We start from the raw sequence: 20,181 nt of genomic DNA on the forward strand, positions 1-20,181 counted from the left end.
AGGAGTTCGCCATCTAGTAGTGCATTAGCATCGACGGCGTGGAAGGGCAGACTCCAAAAACCCGAGTGCACCACGATGCCGCTTTTAAAAGAAAAGTCATCGCGTGTGCAGAAATGGACGGAAATCGGGCCGCATCGCGGTCGTACGGAGTTCCCGAAACGTGCGTGCGGGACCGGCGGAAGCAAAAGCAGAAGATTGTCGACAGCAAAGCTTCACGTAAAGGCTTCAGTGGACCACAGCAGGGTCGGTTTCCGCTAATTAAAGAGCTGCTCGGCGAGTATGTGCTTGAGCAGCGAGCGGCACAGCGGCCCGTGACGACAGAACTGCTCCAAGTGCGGGCTATGCAATTAGTCTTAGAAAAAGGTCTAATGCGGAGCCAGTTTAAAGCGAGCAGGTGCTGGCTAACTAACTTTTTGAAGAGGAAAGGCTTTTCCCTCCGAAGGGGAACATGCATATGCGAAAACTTTTGCGGAGGAGTACGATGAAAAGCTTCACAGTTTTCAGAGGTTCGTCCTACAGTTGCGGCGCAACAACGGCTACCTGCTTGGGCAAATCGGGAATGCCGATCAGACGCCTCTTTACTTCGACAAGCCTGGCACCACAACTGTCGAGAAGAAGGAGGCGAAGCAAGTTCGCGTGCTGACATCGGTCCACGGTAAAACTACAGTGACGGCAATGCTCTGTTACACGTCAGATGGGCACAAGCTTCGCCTGTACCTCATATTTAAATGGAAGACGCTCCCGAAAGGAGTCGTTTTTTCGAGTGGTGTGATCGTGCGGGCCAGCGAGAAAAATGGGTGCGCGTTGCAATCGATGTCTTGCGTTTTTTTTTTTTTTTCGCGGTGGAAATCGGGTGCGCGTTACAATCGAGGGCGCGGTAGAATCGAGTAAATACGGTAACCGGAAGTTCGAATTAAGGGTGGACCTGGCAATGAAAACTCTGTTATTTATGGGGCTAAAATGATGACATTTGGCACACCAATGTGATTTTTTATGCTGATATCATAACTGAAATCTGTTTTGAGCTATCTCTTGTAGTTTTTGAGTTACGGCACTTGATATATTCTCAATGTCATCCCAAAATTAATTAATGAATTATACAAACGTTCGTCAAAATTTTTGATTGAGCATATTCAGCAAGGCCCACTGGGTGTCGTAAAGCTATTCGTTTTTTTTTTTTTTTAATGTCCACACGAGCACAGAAAAAAATTTTGAAATGTCCTATAGATATTTTCTTAACGACAACTTTTGCAAAAATAGAATTATAAAAATTTTTATAGCGGCCAGATAAAAATTAATAGCGTTATGGCACTCATCAATGTTTCAGGATACGAGTGCAAAAAACTGAATGATTTTATCTTCATTAGCTATGAAGTAGCACTGGGATGACTGACAGCAACTGCACAAAAAATGGGAGCTGAGAAAACGGAGTTCAAAGTTTTATTTCATGAAAGCAGTTAAATATTAACTTTGAACACCTAAAACCCGCCTGGGATGTAGTCCTTTGCCTCTGCAGAGACATTTTGTTTTGATTTTAATCCAGTTTTTTGCTTCATTGAAGCAGTTTCGTGCCCTTTGGTCGCCTTTTTCATGCGCCGTGCATCCTTTTCAGCAGCGCGCCGCAGGTAGCACGATCCTGGAGTATGCCCAAGTTGTGGTGTGATCTCTTGTAGTGCTTTTCCCCAGCCAGCATTAAAACGACAAACTGTATCTGCCACAGAACTCTCAACAGTTAGGAGAGAGGCAAACTGTGTTTTGGATTGGAGCGACCAAATCGCATTGTTGAGAGACTCAATGGAACTTTGAGTTCTGCTGGCATCTTTCCAGTAGTTCCCTTGCTGAAAGGTGCTTATACCGTATTTACTCGCATAATTCTCGCACTTTTTTTGCCGGAAAACCAATGAAAAGTTGGGTGGTGCGAGAATTACGCGGGGGAAAACTTTCTACGAAAACGTACAGAGTGAAAAAGAAAACGAAGTGGCCTCAAATCGGGATTCTCACATTAGCAACTAACAGCAAGCTTTAAGAAGTATTAATTAAAACTTACCTCAACAATCAAATCAGAGGTTCAACACAAGACAAGATTTATTTGAGACACAACAAGTGGAAGCAAATAGTAGAGAATTAGAATACCGTACGCAAAGTTTGCGGACGTTGCGTGCGTAGCGGTAGCGTTCAGAACAGGAGCCCTCAAAAGGTAAGCGTGGGACGTCAGTGTTGGGCTGATGGCTATTTAACAGAATTGTCCGCAGTTTCCTTCTGAAGAAATAAAGTTTACCTTCAATCCCAGTTTTAGGCACACGGCAGGCCCAATGCGTCTTGGTGGCTTTCAGCAGCCATCACCAGTAGTGAACACAAAACTCGTAGACTCAAGGGCCTACCGGCGGCCCTGTTGCCGTTCTTTAGTTTATGATCTATCACTTGCAACTTGAAAGCAGCCGTACAGCTTCAGTATCGCCTCATAACTTGACAAGGTTACCGACACAACATACAAAACACGCCGCAACGCGCACTGACCACTTCGGCTTGGCTTGAATTGGATTGAATCTCTGTGCAATAGTACGCTTGATGCTTAAGAGATGGCGCCAGATGGCGTGCGCTATCATCAGTGGCTCGAAAGAGCAGACGACATTATTGCAGCAGTTTTCGGGGGTGCGATAATTACTCGAGGGAGAAAAAGAAATCGTATTTTTGTTGGGCGATGTGGGGGGTGCGAGAATTATGCAAGTGCGAGAAATACGCGAGTAAATACGGTATATAGGCAGGAGTGCGGCCCGAACATGTGCAGGAAGCTGCAACTTGTGTGCAGGTGCTGGTTCCCCTGAGGCTGTCGCAGCATTAAACTTGCACCACGAGTTCACTCCGGTAGGGCAGTGCCCATGGGGAGGCTCATAATCAGTGGATGTAACATGGTAAAAGGTAGCCATGATGGCCTTTTCCATGGCTGGCACATCGTTTGGTTTACATCTGATGGCCCATCTATAATAGTTAGTGGGTTTTTAATTAAGCCATGTGTGAGGCGGCCTTTTCCGCTCATGCTGAGCTCTCGCTCCTTGCTCTTGTTTTTCTCAACAAGGTTGCGCAAAGCCTTGCCCATTCTTTTTTTTACATGGTTCACCTATTCTTGCTTTTGTATGGCTATGAAGCCATACACCTTATCCTCACTGAGGGCACTATACGTGCGGCTATCGCCATCGCAAAGGATATTTGTATAGCGGAGCTGATGTTTTTGGAATGATCGCTGAAACATGGTCTTTGTCGCAATTTTTTCCATCTGTCCTGCATTTGCCTCCGTGTTTTTTTGGCACTGTGGTTCATGTTTTTCATACCACACTAAGTATCCACTGTCTTGAGGTTTTGGTCCAAGAGCACAGCCTTGGCAGTAGTTGGAGAGCACACAGTGGTCCAAGACAAGGCCAGAGTATAACTCGATGACACAGCCAACACTGATGTGGCTTGTGTGGCCCCTTGTCATCCAAGTGCCATCGTAGACGTAGTCAATGTTCCCTGGGGCACATCCTAGGTCCCTATACAGTCGAACCTCGATATATCAAACGGCGCGGCGATCGCGAAATAGTTCGATATACCCAGAATTCGATATAAAAAATCACGAAAAAAATGCATCAACAGCTTGCTGAAAACAACCAACGAACCGTTCAAGCGTGGTGCAGTAAATACTCACTTGAAGATTCAAACATAGTATTTATTGTGTTGGTTTAAAATATTGAAAAAGAGTAGCCTGCTTTTTGTTGGCCATGGCGTGTTTGACGACTGCGTCCTCAATATAGTCCAGGCGATCCATAAGTGATAGGCCGGTGCCTTCAATCGCGCCGCAGTGGCGCACAAGGGCCAAGGCAGCTACGACCTCAGCTAATGTCGGGAGCGGGGCACCATCAGCGCTTGCGGGATCCACCTCGGCAGAGTCTTCATTTGGCTGCTCAGCAGTAGCTTCGGCGACAATCTCCACATCTGTGAGCTCCGCCGTTCGGAGTTAGGCCTGTCGCACAGCGCGCAACAGGCCTAACTCCGAACGCACAAACACTGCGAGCACAACGACCGATGCTACGGGGGAGGAGCTTGCAACAAGTGCGCAGTGTGCCGTTGACACCATAGAGACTGCAAGCTGCAAGGCTGCGGCGTGAGTCCGGGTGTAAAGCGCGCACATGGCGCGCCCATGCCGGATCGCCTGACTGCTTTCCCTTTTCTGGCGGTAGCGCGGGCCGCGTCCGAGACAGTCGTCTGCGTCCTTTCCCTCCTCTACTTTCCTCCTTAATCTTTGCCTCCCACTCCCCCTTCCCCGCGCGAAGCCGTGTCGGTGCCTTCGTTTTGAGAGACGATAACAGCTCCGCGCTTTTCTCTTCTCTTTCCTCATTTAAGAACCTCTATCGCAAGGCTGCGGCGCGCGTGCGCCGCTACGTTAAAGTGGCGCTCTCGGCGCCATCGATGTGGGCAGCATTCGTAAACGCCCGCCGCTCTACCGCTACTTTCGAGAGTTGCGGGAAAGCTCGCCGCCTGTCAATGGAGCACGGGCGGTTTGGGGTGGCTGAGTTCGATATATCCATTATATGTCAAACTTTGTTCGAAATAAAAAATCAATAATGCATGCGATTTCCCGTGTGATATAGGAACCGTTCGATATATCCGTGTTCGATATATTGAGGTTTGACTGTATATCTGACACACCTTCTCTGCGCTTGCTGCCTCTATTGCTGTGGCCGCAGATGCAGTTTCAGGGTGACTACGCTTGCAGTGCAGCCTCCTGTATGACTTATGATGCAGTCTCCTATGCAAAACGTTTATGTGGGAAAAAAATATCCTTCAGTGCAGTTTGATTTTTGCCAACAGACTGCACAGCTCTCACCGCACGAACGTTTATTTCAAATGGATTGATCTGCTGAGGACCATCACATCTTGGGGATGACCACTAATTACTTATTATCCCACAGTGGTCGCATATCACTGCAATTTTTGTTGCGAGCCCAAGGCATAGTCCAGTTTCAAAATGAACTGGGGCCCTCCCACACTGGTGACAGCGAAATTCGGACAGCAGCTTGTCCATCATCACTTTGTTTGCAATAAAAAATTATGCCTCGGGAACAACATTATCCTCACTCTCGCCATCGTTCATTAGTTGAAATTTCCTCTTCGTGGCCAGGGTATCAAATAACGCATTCAAAGCGTCCGCTCGCGTTTCTTCTCGTCGCGCAATCTCTTCAGCAGTGAGAGTTGAGGCCGAAATCCGCTGTTTAATACTCTATGCGCGAACATCTGGGGTTGCCAATGTCACGTTGCCGTTGCTCGCAGAAGCGCGGTCTCCACGGCTTGTGGACGCATCAAGGCCGCACGAGGACACATCAACCCCGCGCGCAAACCTGTCAACTCGGCATCTGGACACAACACCACACGCGGACGCTTCGCAAACACCGGGCGTGCCGTTAGCCCGGCCCGTGGTCAGGTCGTTAACCAGCGCATACGGGCGCACTGTCACGGTCACACACAGGCGAGCTTTCGCGATTTCCCGCGTGCTCCGGCGTTTCCTACTTGGCGAGGTCGGCGGCATTCGCTTCTGTGTCCAGCTTTCTCCTTTTATTCCATGGCTTTTGCCGTTTCCCGTACGCGTGAGCAGTTCGGTACTTTGCTCCTTTGGGGCTCATCGCAGAACACACGCGCCTGGTTGCTACGATCAAGAGGGGAATGAACAAAATGCGCAACTCACTCCCACGCAAATGTGCACGAAAGCCATTCAAAACTTATACAACTAATAGGAGCGCGCCATGTGCCCCCACGTGACTATTGCAGCCAATCGCGATGCCACTTTTGCTCTTTTTTCACTCGCTTTTGCTGGTTTTATTTTTTGTTGGAGAAATACAGCGCTGTGGCTATCTTCAGCTCCGATCTCTCCTCTTCACAATGACATCAAGATCGCGGCGCTCGGCGTTGCGAGAGCCGCGGAATTTTCGGCGCGGCGGCACCTTCCAAAGCCCGATTTTCTTGCAGTTTTCGATGATAACGCACAGATAAAGGGCTGTTTTCTCGATTAGTATTGCATATTTAGTTATATTTCACCACGAGGTAGAAGGTGTGAGAATCGCGAAAAAAATTGATCCGAAATTAGAAAATTTTGACCAAATTGACCGTTCCCATTGCCGCGTCACCCCTTAAGCGTGTTTGAATTAATGAAATTCGACTGTGTTTTCGTCGCTATGAATATCTCTCACCGCGGACTCCTCACGAAAACAAGGCAAGCCTACCAGAAGATGAAGTTGGCCCCGGCTGCGATGCGCGCAGTTGAGGCCAATGATGTTCTGTCGAACTACAGCCTTTGTCCTACTGGTCTGGATTCCTGGTGCCGGCAAATTGCCGCGAAAGCTAAAGGAGAGCCAGCACCAAGACATTATTACAATCTCACTGATAATGTGGCAAAGGCTCTGCTTCCCATATACCAGCACTTATCTGAGAGGAAGCTTCTCAAGCGGTTTGTGCGTGGCAAAACGGCAATGAGAGCCTGCGCTCGCTAGTGTGGTCACTCGCCCCAAAAGAATAGCACGCATCTCTCTTCAGTGTTAAAGCAGCTATGGCTAAAGCTGTCATGATCTTCAATGCAGGCCGTGAAAGAACTTCAGCAGGAATTTTGCACGAACTATGCATGCACCCTGGTCATCGAAACGTGAAAAGCATGCAAGAAAAAGACCAGCGGCGATCAGTTTCATGTGCACGCAAACCTGCATCTGCAGAGAGTGTGCAGCGAACATTGCAGCAATGACATAAAGGTAGTGGTGGTCAAAGTGCCTGGAGCATATTGGTGATTTGGAAGTGGAATTGATGCCCTTGTTTTTATTTTTATGTGTAAATAAAGTGTATTTGTTCTTTGTTTTTTTTTTTTCAAAATGTAAATAAATGGTTTTCGCAGCACCAATTATTTGATATCTCAGCTTCAGATGCAGATATGATAATTCTTTTTGTACCACTTAGCTGAATGAGTGGGGCACGCATTGTTACAAGCAGATTTTTAAGTTTCCTTTGCAATAATTTTTTATATCGAGCAATTGCTGAAAAGGTCATTGCTTTACACTGTGTGCTCATGTTTATTAGCGTTTAATTTTGGACCCAGTTCCACGGTTCAAGATCTGCTTGCAACATTGTCTTCCTTATGGTTTAGAGAGTCTAAAACACGTTAGCCAAAAATTTTATGAAGTGGTTACTTTTTATTTGTAGTAGTACACAATTGCAATTGATTTATACTTATCTCAAGAAATAATTAGACTAGAGGAAAACTAATTACATTTTTAAAATCTTCTTAAAAACCTTAAGAAGCATGCCAAGTTTCATCAACATAGGCCACGTAATAAAAAAGTTTATTCTTGGTGCAGTGTCCCCCCTTTCCCCTCTTAACGTCTTGTTCCTGCACATTCGATTGGTTTGTGACTGCGGTCACGCAGCTGAAAAATTGATCAGTGGGCAACTAGGCTAAAGTAGTTGCTTTTAGGCGAAACTCAGTCGCGCAACCTGTTTCGGTCTCTGGTGTAAATGAGCCTTTAGAGTGCAATTAAGGGAGCTTATCAGACCCACCAGTCCCAGCAGCTTAGTCATGTAAAAACATTATTTGAAGTCTCATTTTTGGATTATTATGATCCAGGCAGTGATCATTGGCACTTTTGCAATAAGAAAATGAAGACAGTTATAGAAAATCTTTCTGCCCCAGGTAAGGTAATGTTTTATTTATTTTTGTGTGCCTTTTTTGACCAATTTTGAAGGATGGAAACATTTCACGCAACCCTGCAACACCGCAAGATTTTACTGTGTTCATAAGTATTTTATTCAGCCTCGATAACAGATCCTAAGTCGTCGCCAGTCGGTGTTGTCGTTCACCAGCGGTCCTTGTATGCTGTTTTTGAACAGGAGCTCATGCCGCTGCCTCCTGCTGGGGAAGAGTCTGAGAACTCATCACAGCCGCGGCCTGAGCCAGAGCTTCAGCTGAGCCATGTGGAGTGCCTCATGTACAGCTTCCACCAGCTGGCAAAACGCAACCCCCAGTTCTTGGCGAGCGAGGAATCGGCTGAGCGACTCCGGGACTTCAAACTCAGGTATTCCCTCAGACTTTGCTACTCTGCAGTATTTGTAGCACATCATATTTACTCTTGTAATGGCAGCCAATTTTCTCCAGAGATTTGGCGTGAAAATTGCAGCTGCAGCCATTACTCGGGTGACATTCTTTTATTCTTAGCGCATGTTTTCGTAACTACAGGTGCCAACGAAGTTTTCAAATGAATTTATGCCCTGAAGTTCGATTTTCCAAACTAATTCAGCCATTTTGAGCCGTGTCGCTCGATTTTGAAAGCTGCCATATTGGATTTTTTATTGGCTTGGTTAAGTTTGGCTTCCAGTGACTACAGTCGAACCTCATTAATTCGAACATGCTTGATTCGAATTCCGGTTAATTCGAAATGACGCTGTGGTCCCGTCAAAGCTCTGTGTATTCCAATGGGCGACAACGCCTTGTAATTCGAACAGGCTAGCGATGAAGAAAAGGCTGCGGCGGAATGTTTGCTCTCTCTCAAATGCCGACCTGCGATGCACCTGTGCTATGCTTTTTTCTTTTCTGTTCCTGCCATGTAGAGACCCTTCTCCTTTTAACGCCGCGCGCAAAGAGAGAGAGCGGGGAAGCTATTGCGGAGTGTTGGCTCTCTGTCATGCGGCGGTACACGCTTAAGCTGTTGCGGAGTGTTGGTTCACTCTCACGCGCCGGTGCCATGCTTTCCCCTTTTTCGTTCCTGCCACGTACACCCCTCTCCATTCAAGGACGTGTGCGGAAAAAGCAAAAAAAAAAAAAAGTGTCTGTGAAGTGTTTGTTCTCTCTCGAATGCCGATCTGCTTCTCTCCACGTGGAGATGCTCCTCCTTTCTCATAACGTGCTGGCCACACTGCAGCTGCGGCGCAGAGTGTAGTAGGTAGTAATGGAGACGCATTCGTCGTTGTCGTCTTTAGAGAGTGCGGCGCTGGACATTGTCGCGCGTAACTTCTCTTACCAGGAGAATGCTGTCGCCAAAGTGCCGTATAGTGCGGAATATAGTCGAGATTTTTTCCAAAAAATGCCAATGAAAAGTCACCCCTCGACCTATATACTGGCCTTTGGCATAAACCATGTGATCGTTTGGCAACAAGAAGTGTCTCATGCTTTTTGGGCATCAGTATCGACATCGCCTCTTTGGGCCGATGCATTCTCTGCCGACGCCATTTCTCTTTTCTTGTTCATATAATGTTCGTAGGGAGTGGACGCGGCGCCAGTTCACCGCCGCGTTTAAAAGAAACGTTATTGAAATTGCAGAGGCGAATGGCAACATGGCGGCACAATGGCAGTTTGGAGTATCTGAGAAAAGCATCAGGTACCGGCGCAACCAAAAATCTAAACTGTCGGTGTGTAACGTGAGGAAGACGTCGTTTCGCAGTCGCCGTGCTGTGCATCCGGAACTCGAAGACAAGGTGGCGGATTTCGTCCGTGAGTACCGTGCCAGATCCCTGCCTGTGAATGCGGAGCTCATTCGATCAAAAGCCGTCGAGCTCGCCAGCGAAGCCGGTCTATCAAAAAAAGACTTCAAGGGATCCATGTATTGGGTCCGTCGCTTCATGCAACGCAAGGGATTTGCCCTTCAACGACGCATGTCGATATGCTAGAAGCTGCCGGAGACGTACGAGGACAAATTGATAGAGTTTTAACTCTACGTGAACAGCCTCCGGCGGCAGCATGGCTACATGCTAGGCCAGATCGGCAACGCCGACCAAACGCCGGTGTGGTTCGACATGCCGTCGTCCACAACTGTTTGCGAACGCGGGGCAAAAAAAGTGAAGCTTTTGTCGACCAAAAGTGAGCATTCGCGCTTCATCGTTATGCTTTCCTGCACGGCCAACGGCAGAAAGTTGCCCCCCTTCATCATCTTCAAGCGGAAGACGATGCCGAAGGAGGCCTTCCCGCGGGATGTCGTCGTCTGGGTCAACGAGCAGGGGTATATGGACGAGGCCTTAATGCGCTAGTGGATCCGGACAGTGTGGAACCGGCAGCCCAGTGCACTCCTGCAGCACCGGAAAATGCTCGTGTTGGATGCGTTTTGCGGGCACTTGACCGCATCGGTGAAAGAGAGCCTTCGCGACGGAAAGACGGATCTTGTCGTCATTCCGGGAGGGATGACGTCAACACTCCAACTGCTGGACGTCGTCCTTGATAAACCTTTCAAGGACCGTGTGCGTGCGCTGTACACCGAATGGATGGCTGGCGACAACCCGCGGACCCAGACATGCCGGCTGCGCAGGCCACCTCTCGCGACAGTTTCTGGTTGGGTCTCGAAGGCATGGAGGTCTCTGCCTGAAGAGATGGTGGTGCGCGCATTCAAGAAGTGCTGCATCAGCAACGCTCTCGGCGGCACTGAGGACTACATGCTATGGGAAGCGGCTAGCGATAAGCAGTCGTCGTCGGAGGAGAGCTCCGACAGCTCGGTGGACTGAATCCGTGAACTATTCCGCGATTTTCTCTTTTTGCTGGTCAAAGTGATGGGGTCGACCTATATTCCGCATTATACGGTAGAAGTTCTTTGCAAGCTGCGTGCGAAATTAACTTGCTGCAAGGCAAACGTGTGCAGACGCGCATCACAAATTACTTCAAATAATGACGCATGTCCTGTGATTTGTGAATAAATGTAAGTCTTCTGAAACTTGCCCCTCGTGTGTTAGCTCAATGCACATGCATTACTGCATGGTGAGCCCTCCGTTCACTTAGCTTTCATTAATTCGAACTTCTTTTAATTCGAACAAATTTTCGGGCCTCTTCGTGTTCGAATTATTGAGATTCGACTGTGTTTGTGTTGCCCTCAAGATTGGAAGCGCACTCAGTCTTCCAGCTTCGAAGGCCGTATCCAGTCTTTTTTTGCTGGTGAAACAGGATGCAAATTGTCTGTTTTAATCAGCCTTATCGTTCCAAAGCCTCATCGTCATCATTAATACACCAGTAGGTGTGTTTTGCATTTGTTTTTCCTATTGTTGTTTTGGATGTGGCTGTATTGGCTGTGTCACTGGTGTGTCAAGTATTTTTGCGCAGTCGTGCACATTCTATGTTCTCTGTTGTTGCTGTTGCTCAGTGCCCTCAGTGGTTACAGCACATTATGAGGCTCGGCTACAGATCTGAGACATGCTGGTGCGATTGCAGCTGTGGCAGTAGCATTTCAATGGAGGTTGGGGGCTTGTGCACTGTGCAATGTCAGTGCGAGATAAAGAACCCTCGCCCTTCACTACTGCATCGTTAAGTCCTGCAACCAATAGAGACATTGTGTGCATCTTTTTATGTTTAAGGGGTGACGCAGCCTTTGAAAAGGGAAAAATCGCAAAAAAGTCTGTTTTGGGGAAGTCACATATTCGGGCAGTACGTTTAATAAACAACCTTTTCTGTAAATATTAACGTCTAACTCATCGCGAAACTGTTTGAAATAAAGTTTACAAGAAGCCGCCGCAGCCCTCGAGCGGCACAGGAGCGCTCAAAATAGCCCAACTTGGCGCGATCGCGGTTTCTCAACTGCTTGACGGAGCTCTGCCATTTTGGTGTTGTTTTGTTTGTGATTTCTTGCACTTCATTTCCGGCCACTCGTGGCGATGACAGCAGCGCAGGAGAGCAGGAGTGGAGCAAGCTGCTCATGATTGGAGGGCTCGCGAGAGCTTCGAAGTTTCCCGCTACAGACTCGCCTGCGGGATTCGGCGATGCCCGCTCCTCAAAGACGAGAGGGACCCTGCGACTGCGATGGGCTGCTGCGCACAGTGACGTAGTACTCTTGCATGTAATGCGGCTCCGTCGTCTGCTGCTCCTCCGTCTCCGGCGTTTTCTTAGTGTTCCGCTTGCTATCGTCTATTGTTGCAGCCATTCGCATTTCAACCAGTTTTACGAAACTATTTTCAAACGTCTTCATGAGACAATTTTCAACTGTCTTTACGAGACCGTTGTTGCATTCGCTCACGATGCGTCCAACGAAAAGAAAGACGCAGCAAGTTTTCGGTGCAAGGAAGCGATCTATGAAGGTAGTCTGCATGGCGAGGCTCTCCGCTCGCACGTGCCCCAGTGGTGATTGCGCCGACAGTACACGTGGAGCATCTTCTTCATCTACGCAAGAGTGTAGTTGCATCGATGCACCTAGACATGGGACTCCTGCTCCACCCGTGCAAAAATTTGACGTTGCAAATGCGCCTGGTGTCTCAAGCTCATCGACAGGGGCTTCGGCATCCTCTTTCATCGGCCTACGAGAGTGCGATCGCATCGTCAACTGTGCATTTATGAACACGTTTTCTGATGTGCGAAGAGAGAGGCGGCGGATTAACAGCGTGCTGCGATTCAAAGAGAACTTGACGCTATGCCAGCGCTGGAGCAGAAATTTCAGGCAATGGAGCGTGATCTGGCCATTCAGCGGGCAGCCAAGAAAGGCAGCAAAGAAAGCGAGTGCCAAAAGACACCTCAAGTTATGCTGCAGGGTTGTTTTAGACTTGCATATGTGCCAGAAACTTTCAAATGTCGTTTTGTCTAAATGGCTAGTGAGGCTGCTTGATCCAGCCATATCTGGGGAACCACTCATCCTATTTTCATAATTTTTTTTATTATGTACATGAATTAATTTCTGAGGGGGAGACAAGTCCTTTTGAGGGGGAGACAAGTCCCGGTTTTCAGCTGTGGAGATGGTGAATATTTCGTGGGCGGTGGTGACGACTACATGCGCGCGAAATTGTTTTTCCGAGGCCGACTTCATCGACGTCGGGCCCGATGCCGAGCGTGAAGCTTCCGAACAGGTTCACTGCGGCCGCGATTTGTGGCAGCGCGTCGTCAACTCCGACCTGGGAGAGCGGGTGGGACATCTGTTGCGATGGTTTAATTACGGCCGATGATGATGCCGACACTGCGGAACCGTGCAGGGATTAGGGCATAGTGAATGAAGTACGTGGCGAGAGCGATTTGGGAGTATCGTATTGCGAGAACGACGAAACTTTGGAGCCAGTGCCTCATGCAGCCTATGCCATGGGCCTCGGCGAACGAGTACCCTGCTGTTTTAAATGAACTCAAGACTGCCCTTATCGCTTCTGTTCTTCGAAACACGTGTATCACAGACTTTTTGGGGCAAAAAAAGTTTGTGTTTTCACTCGCAACTTCTTTTAAAAGCTGTTTCATTTACTACGAACTTCGGGATACAGCGAACGGATGCAGCGTCATGCTCAGGTTCGTTATAAGCAGGCTCGACTGTATTCGAGCTGCTTTGTGGTCTCTGTGGTGTCCAGAAATTATTCATTTGGCGTCTGTAGTTGAGCTATCATGCACAAACCTTTAGTGTTGCTCTTGTGCAACTTTCGAATTCGTTAGAGAGTCTACGTTCCTGCCTTTTATCCCTCTTGATATCAAGAACTGCTAATACCACTTCGTGATTTGTAAAATTTCACATGACCTTTCGTCAGGCTTTTATTATAGGGACATCAATCTTCATTGTGTTGCATATATTGTTACAGTTGGCAGTCTTGTTTGGTGACTGTGGTGAGTGGTGCGTGTCTAAGGGGGGAGGTGGCATGGAAAATAAACTTTTTTGTTTGTTGACCTACAGCAATGAAATTTGATATGCATACTCATAAGTGTCTCGAATAGGGAAATATGCAGTTTCATCATGATACCTTCAGTAGTTCACAAGTTGCATAATGCTACATGGTCCAATCGCATGGTCTGCTCGTGGAAAGCCTAGCGCTGTAACAAAACATGCCAGGATGCTGCGAATGATGTTGATCTTTACTCAAAGGAAAGCTACAGGGTATGGCACTCTCAGAATTCTTTAATAAGTTCTCTCTTTTTTTTTTAGAGATCGTCATGGCTGCCGACACACATTGTCAGAAACAGTGGCTCGGACAAATCATTGTCTGTAAAAAAAAAAAAAAACGGCCATAAAACAGAAGTTGAAGTTTGCTGTACGCACAAGCAGTGTTCAGGGATTAAGGAAAAAAACAGAATCAAAATCGGTCCAGTCATTCCCGTGCTACTCTTTCCACGAGCTATGCACAATGTTCAAAACATACTTGTGAGAAATAGCCTGTCGAAGTTTTGGACAGGCTTTTTTCTATGAACTTTCTTGTTTCTCGTTGGATATTGATGAAAATTGGCACAGACAGTAAGAATGACCTCACAATGCTTCCATAAAAATTTTGAAGAGAAATAAAAATTTTGAAGCGAAGTGTAGATATTTTGGAACCATATAGAAAAAGGGTTCCAGAAACTGAAAACTTGAGTTTTTGCGATCCCAAAGCCGCCTCCCCCCTTAAGTAGTGCACAAGTGTGTGCCTTCGGAAAGCATGCGTCACAAAAAGTAAGATGTAAATGGCGATGACGTTAAAGATGTCAAGCGCGAAAATGCGCAGCGCGACATCAATAAAATAAAAGAAAATAAACAAATATAAAAGAACACGGATATTTCGAGGACCAATGGCTGGGCACCATGAAACTTCAACATCACCAATTGGAACGAGACAAGTGGTCCAGTGTTGAAGAGAGATCCTAAGGCGAAGAGCGGGGGAGTTCGAAGAGAACGTGGCAAGCAGAAGGTTGTTGTCGGACTGGGCGCTGAAGATAGGCAGTCAGGTTTCAGACTCGAGCCAAGAAGACTTCAACCTGCGGGGGGACCTACTGCTGACACGTTCCCGCTCGAGAGGACCATAGTCAACCGGTCGTGAACTTCATCCCAGGACCTGTGTACTGCAAGTGCTACAGGCAAGCAGCAGCAGTTGGGCTTCGGGCCCGAGCTGTGCATTAAGCTGCCCAACCTGGTTGCTGCTGCTGCTTCAACGTGTCACCCAGCACCCACCGCTCTCTCATCGCCACCAGCCAGCCCGCATCCTAACGCAGGAGCCACCGTGTTCCGGTTTCTTATGCGTCGCCGAGCCTCGACATCACTCAGCCATATCCAAACTATGATTTGTAGTTTAAGGCTTTGAACTTTTTGTGTTTATATATGTTTGGCCACGTACAGTCAGCTTTTTATTAATTGCTTTGTGTTGTTGAGATTTTCAGTTCGTCTGTTTACTTTAATATTTTGCATGGGTTTTGTCAATCCAAACAGCTTTGTCCTCGTTCATGCTCTCAGAGGCACAGCCCTAAAGCGCTCGCACTAAAAAAAAAAAAAGAACTTGCATTACAGGGACCAAGAACATAAATAGAAATTTCTTTAATGTGCTTTCTTCAGTGGAGGCAAATTAATGCTGTATTGTGATGTCTTGCATTAACGAGAAGGTGCATATTACGATATTTACTCGCGTAATGAACGCACTCGCATAATAAATGCACCCCCAACTTATTGTCAAAAGCTTGATTTTTTTTTCTCCCTTGTAATAAACGCACCGCCACATTCATCCACTGCAGCCCCGCTAACCGACACATGGCGCCTCCTTGCCCGTTAGATTTCTTGTTTTTTATTATTATGCCCCCTCCGGCCACCTCAGCTCACTCTCTCCCCCCTTCACCTGCTGCCGTGCGTGGCACATCTGCTTTTATTATTAATAATATTATTATTATTATTATTCGTACGCCACAGCGGTGTTCACAAATTGTGCGAGTGTAGAGACATTGCAGCTGATAAGCACACAGCAAGCGGAGGTCACGAAACTACCCGCGCCAACCGACGGTCGCTTCCTGCAAATGTGAAACTTAAGGCTTACCCTCATATCCGTGATTTTCGATCGAAGACAACAGGGTTTGCTGTCGCACTGTAGCAAAGGGCTATCTGTCATCATTGCGTAGTAGGTTTCTAGAATACCTGAAGAAATCGCTTGTTGCCTAGAAAAGATTGTGAAGATTTGAAACATTGTAGCACCAGAGAATGCAGCACCCCCGATTCTCGCTTCAGTTGCAGTTTACTCCTCTGGCTTGTTATCCATGCGCACTTCAAGGAACGCAAGATATAGATTACCCTTTTCTACAGTAAATTCTCATGTGAACAGCAAAAAGGCTACTGTATTTTGTTGTTAATCTTGTTATCAAGGGTTTGTTTTGGATGCTTTGGTGGTAGCTTGGTCCAATGTCAATGGCATCATCGCAGTTGTCTTGCGAGGTGGGCACAAAGTTAGCAAAGTGCATATTATCTCATGCCTCTGGGCGCCCCCCAAGATCACAGTAGATACTACGGGGGTGGTTAAACATTTGCGAAAAAAGAAAGCCGCGAAATGCTTTTATGGAATGCGCGAAGAGCACATGGACAGCATGCAGAAGATAGTGCCTTCAACCACTGCAGATGAGTGAAGTGCAGCAGAGAAGCTTTTTTTAAACAGCATAGACGTATGTCAATCGCAAAACGCTAAGCGACCTAACTTTTTGCATGACTGCATTTTTTCTCATCCCGAAAAAGTTTTCATGAAAATTGCCTTGTGTACCGTATTCACTCGTGTAATGAACGCTCTCTTTTTCTAGAAAAATCAGAGCAAAGTAGGGGGTGCATTTATTATTGAAATGCATTCATTACGCGAGTAAATACGGTATGGGAATGAGCCACTATCGTCTCACTGTGCATCTTTTCTGGGTGTTGCAGGTTGCAGTACCTTGCACGTGGTCTTCAGGTGTACATAAAAAAGCTTCGCTTGGCGCTTCAAGGGAAGAAGCCGTCAGAGCTGAAGACAGAGGAGGTACGAGAGTGTGTGTTCCATCTGTGCAGCTCAAATAAGTACGAGCGACTGTTTTAAGTCGGAAAATCTTTCTTCGTTATTCTGGAAAGAAATGGTCACTCCTGCTTTCTTGTTTTTTAGCGGCTCCGAAGGGAAGAATAAAGATGTTCACCTTAATCACCCAGTCCAGAGCCTTCTTAAAGATGTAGTTGGTGCCCACGATGTTTAAGCTTGGGCATTATGTATTACTTGCTGAACAAAAACTCAAGTCGAAAAAGACAGATTTATCATAACTGGCCTTAAATTTGTACTCGTATGCAGCTACTACAATGTCTGAATGATGAGAGCCCAAGATATTGCAGTTAAAAATAGTTATCTTGTTTGGCACATGCACTTTAGTTTTTGAAAATTTTAATTTCAAGTAAATATGCCATCCAGAATGCAATTTGTGCAGGTTGTACTTGATGTTAACCATGGTGCTGCATGTTCACCGACTCTGCCAAGGCCACATGTACAGGAAGGAAAAGTACTGATAAATGATTGTTGCGTGTCAATGAAAGACGTTCTGAGGAGTGTAGCACAAGTCCGCATTGAATCTGCTCTGATCTTCGTTTTGTTTGCGCTTTCGCTTCCCTCTGTGTAGAACAAGCTGAAGGCGGCAGCCTTGAAGACCACGTCCAACATCAACGCTCTCATCCGGGATCTGTTTCATGTACCGCCCTCCTTCAAGTCCTCAATCACACTTTCGTGGAAGCCAGTCCCCACAAATGTACGTCTCCCCTTCTTTGATTTGTTAGGGGCCAGTGAAGTGGCTCTGTTGGCATTGCTGGGACGGTGTGATTAATCGACCACTTGATGGGGCAGGTATTTCCGCAAGGTTATACGTGGCTCACGGACACGAGTTAAACAATTGGAAAAGCATGTGGTACAATCTTCGTAAATAGGAATAGCTGAAGGGACACCACTCTTGAAATTTTCCAATTCGATGCAATTTGCTGCGAGTTTTTCTATTTGTGTTCAGATTTCAACCATGCAGTTTCTCTGGTATACAGTAATATCTCGTTAACTCGAACTTGCATAATCGGCTAAGTTGAAATTTTCCACAGCACAAAACATTTTTTTATACGTCCCGTGTATACTATTTTTCCCTTTATCTCGGAAGTATTTTTGGGTCAGATTGCAGATAACTCGAAATCTTGACTGAGACTGGAACGAAAATTATGCCGCCGGACCATTTCACAAGATTCGCGCTATGCTGCCATGCCTGAAATCTGTCTCTTTTTCTTATTTAGTAGTTTCTGCCACTACGTCGCTGCTTTCCACGAATGAGAAGTGCACAAAGTCTCAGCCCAACGACATATCAACCACACTTGAAGTAGTTTGACTCAATTCGCAATCATCGCAGTATCGTAAAAATGCCCAAATCTGGAAGCGGCACACGTGTGTTAGGAGATGGCAGTGCTGGCGACTGTGTTGTCTCTGTGGCTGACGTTATCGAGCGCCGAATACAGCAGTGAATCTGAGGACGACGACCGTTCGTCGAACACCTCAGAAGAGTCGACATTATGGTTTGAAGTAGACTTTACAGTTGTGCGTATAGGTGGACTCCGATTATGGGTCGACCCCCAGAACTTGGGAGGGCCATTTTATGAAAAAGAAAATAGGCTTATAATAGAGTAAAGTGCAAAATATTTTATGTGCCCTTTCGGCACCAAGGGTCTTTGTAAACTAAAGACTAGAAGAGCTATAACTCTAATCAGGATACAGTCAAAACACGCAATAACGAAATCGCCGGGGAAACAGAAAAATTTCGTTTTCGCGAGAATTTCGTTGCTGCGAGTGTGAGACATAAAAACAGTGATACGGCCAGCAGAACGAAAATTTATTGCCAGAAGTCTGTCAACTTACTTTGCCGACCCTTGCCGTGCAACAACTTCAAAGCTCTCCCTTCGCACTTGAAAAAAGTGGTCCATTGCTACGTCGTCATGTGCACCGAAGAAGGAGCGAAGGGTGTCGAGCGCATCCAAAACAACCCGCGGGTTAGGTTTTTCCGCGTGCATCTCTTCTTGGTCCTCGGTGTCGTCAGCTTCACGCGCGCTTTCGATAATGGCCTCGTCGGTCACTTCTTCGTACACGACTACGTTGTCATCAGCGCAAACGAACGCATCAACGGTGAGTTCATCTGGGATGTTGATGGCTCGAAGTTACCACTAGGGGTTGGCCAGGGATAGAGGCACTGCACTGCCACCACTCTCGCCGTCAAGTGCGCCTTCGTCCAAATCTTCATCTGGTGAGGCCAAAGCACAATCTGTGCGTGATACTTGCACAGTGGCGGTGAAGCCCGCATGATCATTTGCCATCGCCTGCTGCAGTGTGGCCAGGCATGTTGCTGGGCACAGACCCCCATCGCCGATTTAACTGAATAAAAATGGCGGTACCCACGCTGGCGCAGCAAAAGCAAACATTTACAAATTTCGAGTGCACATAACACGCATACGAGCATATTTTCGACAGTTAACTTTTGGCCAGAGGGTAAAATAAGGTCCGCGTTGGGTAGAAAATTCGTTAATGTGGGATCGCTGTCCGAAAACATTTCGTTGCCGCGAGATACATAATACATGGGCTTCTATGAACGTTCACCGGGTACCCGGAAATATTTAGTTTCCGCGGGGATTTCGTACTCGCGGGGTTTCGTTATTTCGGGTTTCGACTGTATTGCAGTATTCTGGAATGAGAACTCTGTGTAGGGCAGCGAAAGTGGATATCCTAAACCCATTTTAGCATAAGGAATGGTACATTAAATGTTCATGAATGAGCCCCTTTCGAGCTGGGATTTCACTTTCGAATGTTCAAGATGTATTTTCAATGTGCATTTGATGGTGTTGAGAGCACTTGGGTACTTTTTATCTACATAATTGTACTTATGATGACTTTTACTGTTCTCTGAAAATTTTTTTTTTCGTTTGTTTGTAGGAGAAGATTGGTGCCGAAAATTCTCAGACGGTTCAGGCAGCAGGGTAAGCAGCATATATTTTACCTTCTTATGTCCTTGAAGTATTCCATTGTTTGTTTGACTTCACAAATGGCCTTTTATAGCCATTAAAAAAATGTATCTGAAAAGCTTTGAACAAGGATTTTCTGTTATTTACCATGGAATTTCGTAGATGCAGCGAACATGTATTGACGGAATACAAGACCCACCATGAAGATAGTGGTATGATAATGATGGCACGATGAGAAGACTAACTATAATGCTGTGCTCATTAGTTGAGTTCGCTACATTGCAGCAAGCTCCAATCTAGATAACCTTATTACTTCACAAAGTGAAACATCTTCCGGTAAGCTTCATCTTGGTTCACTCGAGGTAGTGTGATAACTCGCTGAAAAACTTTCCCACATGTTCCTTAGCGTTGATAAGGTAAGTGTCGATATTTAGGAGAGATGCAGGTCGAACAAGCACGATTTTTATTTTGGAAAAAATCGATCTTGTGCTTTGTATTCGTTCAAGCCTTTTCCTTAAAGGGGTCCTGAAAC

At 46.6% G+C, this 20,181-nt stretch overlaps 1 protein-coding gene across 2 annotated transcripts in view; it reads left to right on the forward strand.

Annotated features, from left to right (window-relative positions):
* The window catches only part of cass (apoptosis inhibitor cassowary), a 41,728-nt gene that overhangs the window by 12,035 nt on the left and 9,512 nt on the right, over nucleotides 1-20,181 (forward strand). For both annotated transcript variants that reach the window (XM_075887034.1, XM_037421826.2), the window contains 4 exons: nucleotides 7,900-8,084; nucleotides 16,575-16,668; nucleotides 17,291-17,416; nucleotides 19,621-19,664. In XM_075887034.1, coding sequence (XP_075743149.1) covers nucleotides 7,900-8,084; nucleotides 16,575-16,668; nucleotides 17,291-17,416; nucleotides 19,621-19,664 — 449 coding nt within the window. The remainder of the gene's footprint in view (nucleotides 1-7,899; nucleotides 8,085-16,574; nucleotides 16,669-17,290; nucleotides 17,417-19,620; nucleotides 19,665-20,181) is intronic.

The sequence above is a fragment of the Rhipicephalus microplus genome, chromosome 2, assembly GCF_043290135.1.
Source record: "Rhipicephalus microplus isolate Deutch F79 chromosome 2, USDA_Rmic, whole genome shotgun sequence".
In the NCBI taxonomy this organism is placed as follows: Eukaryota; Metazoa; Arthropoda; class Arachnida; order Ixodida; family Ixodidae; genus Rhipicephalus; species Rhipicephalus microplus.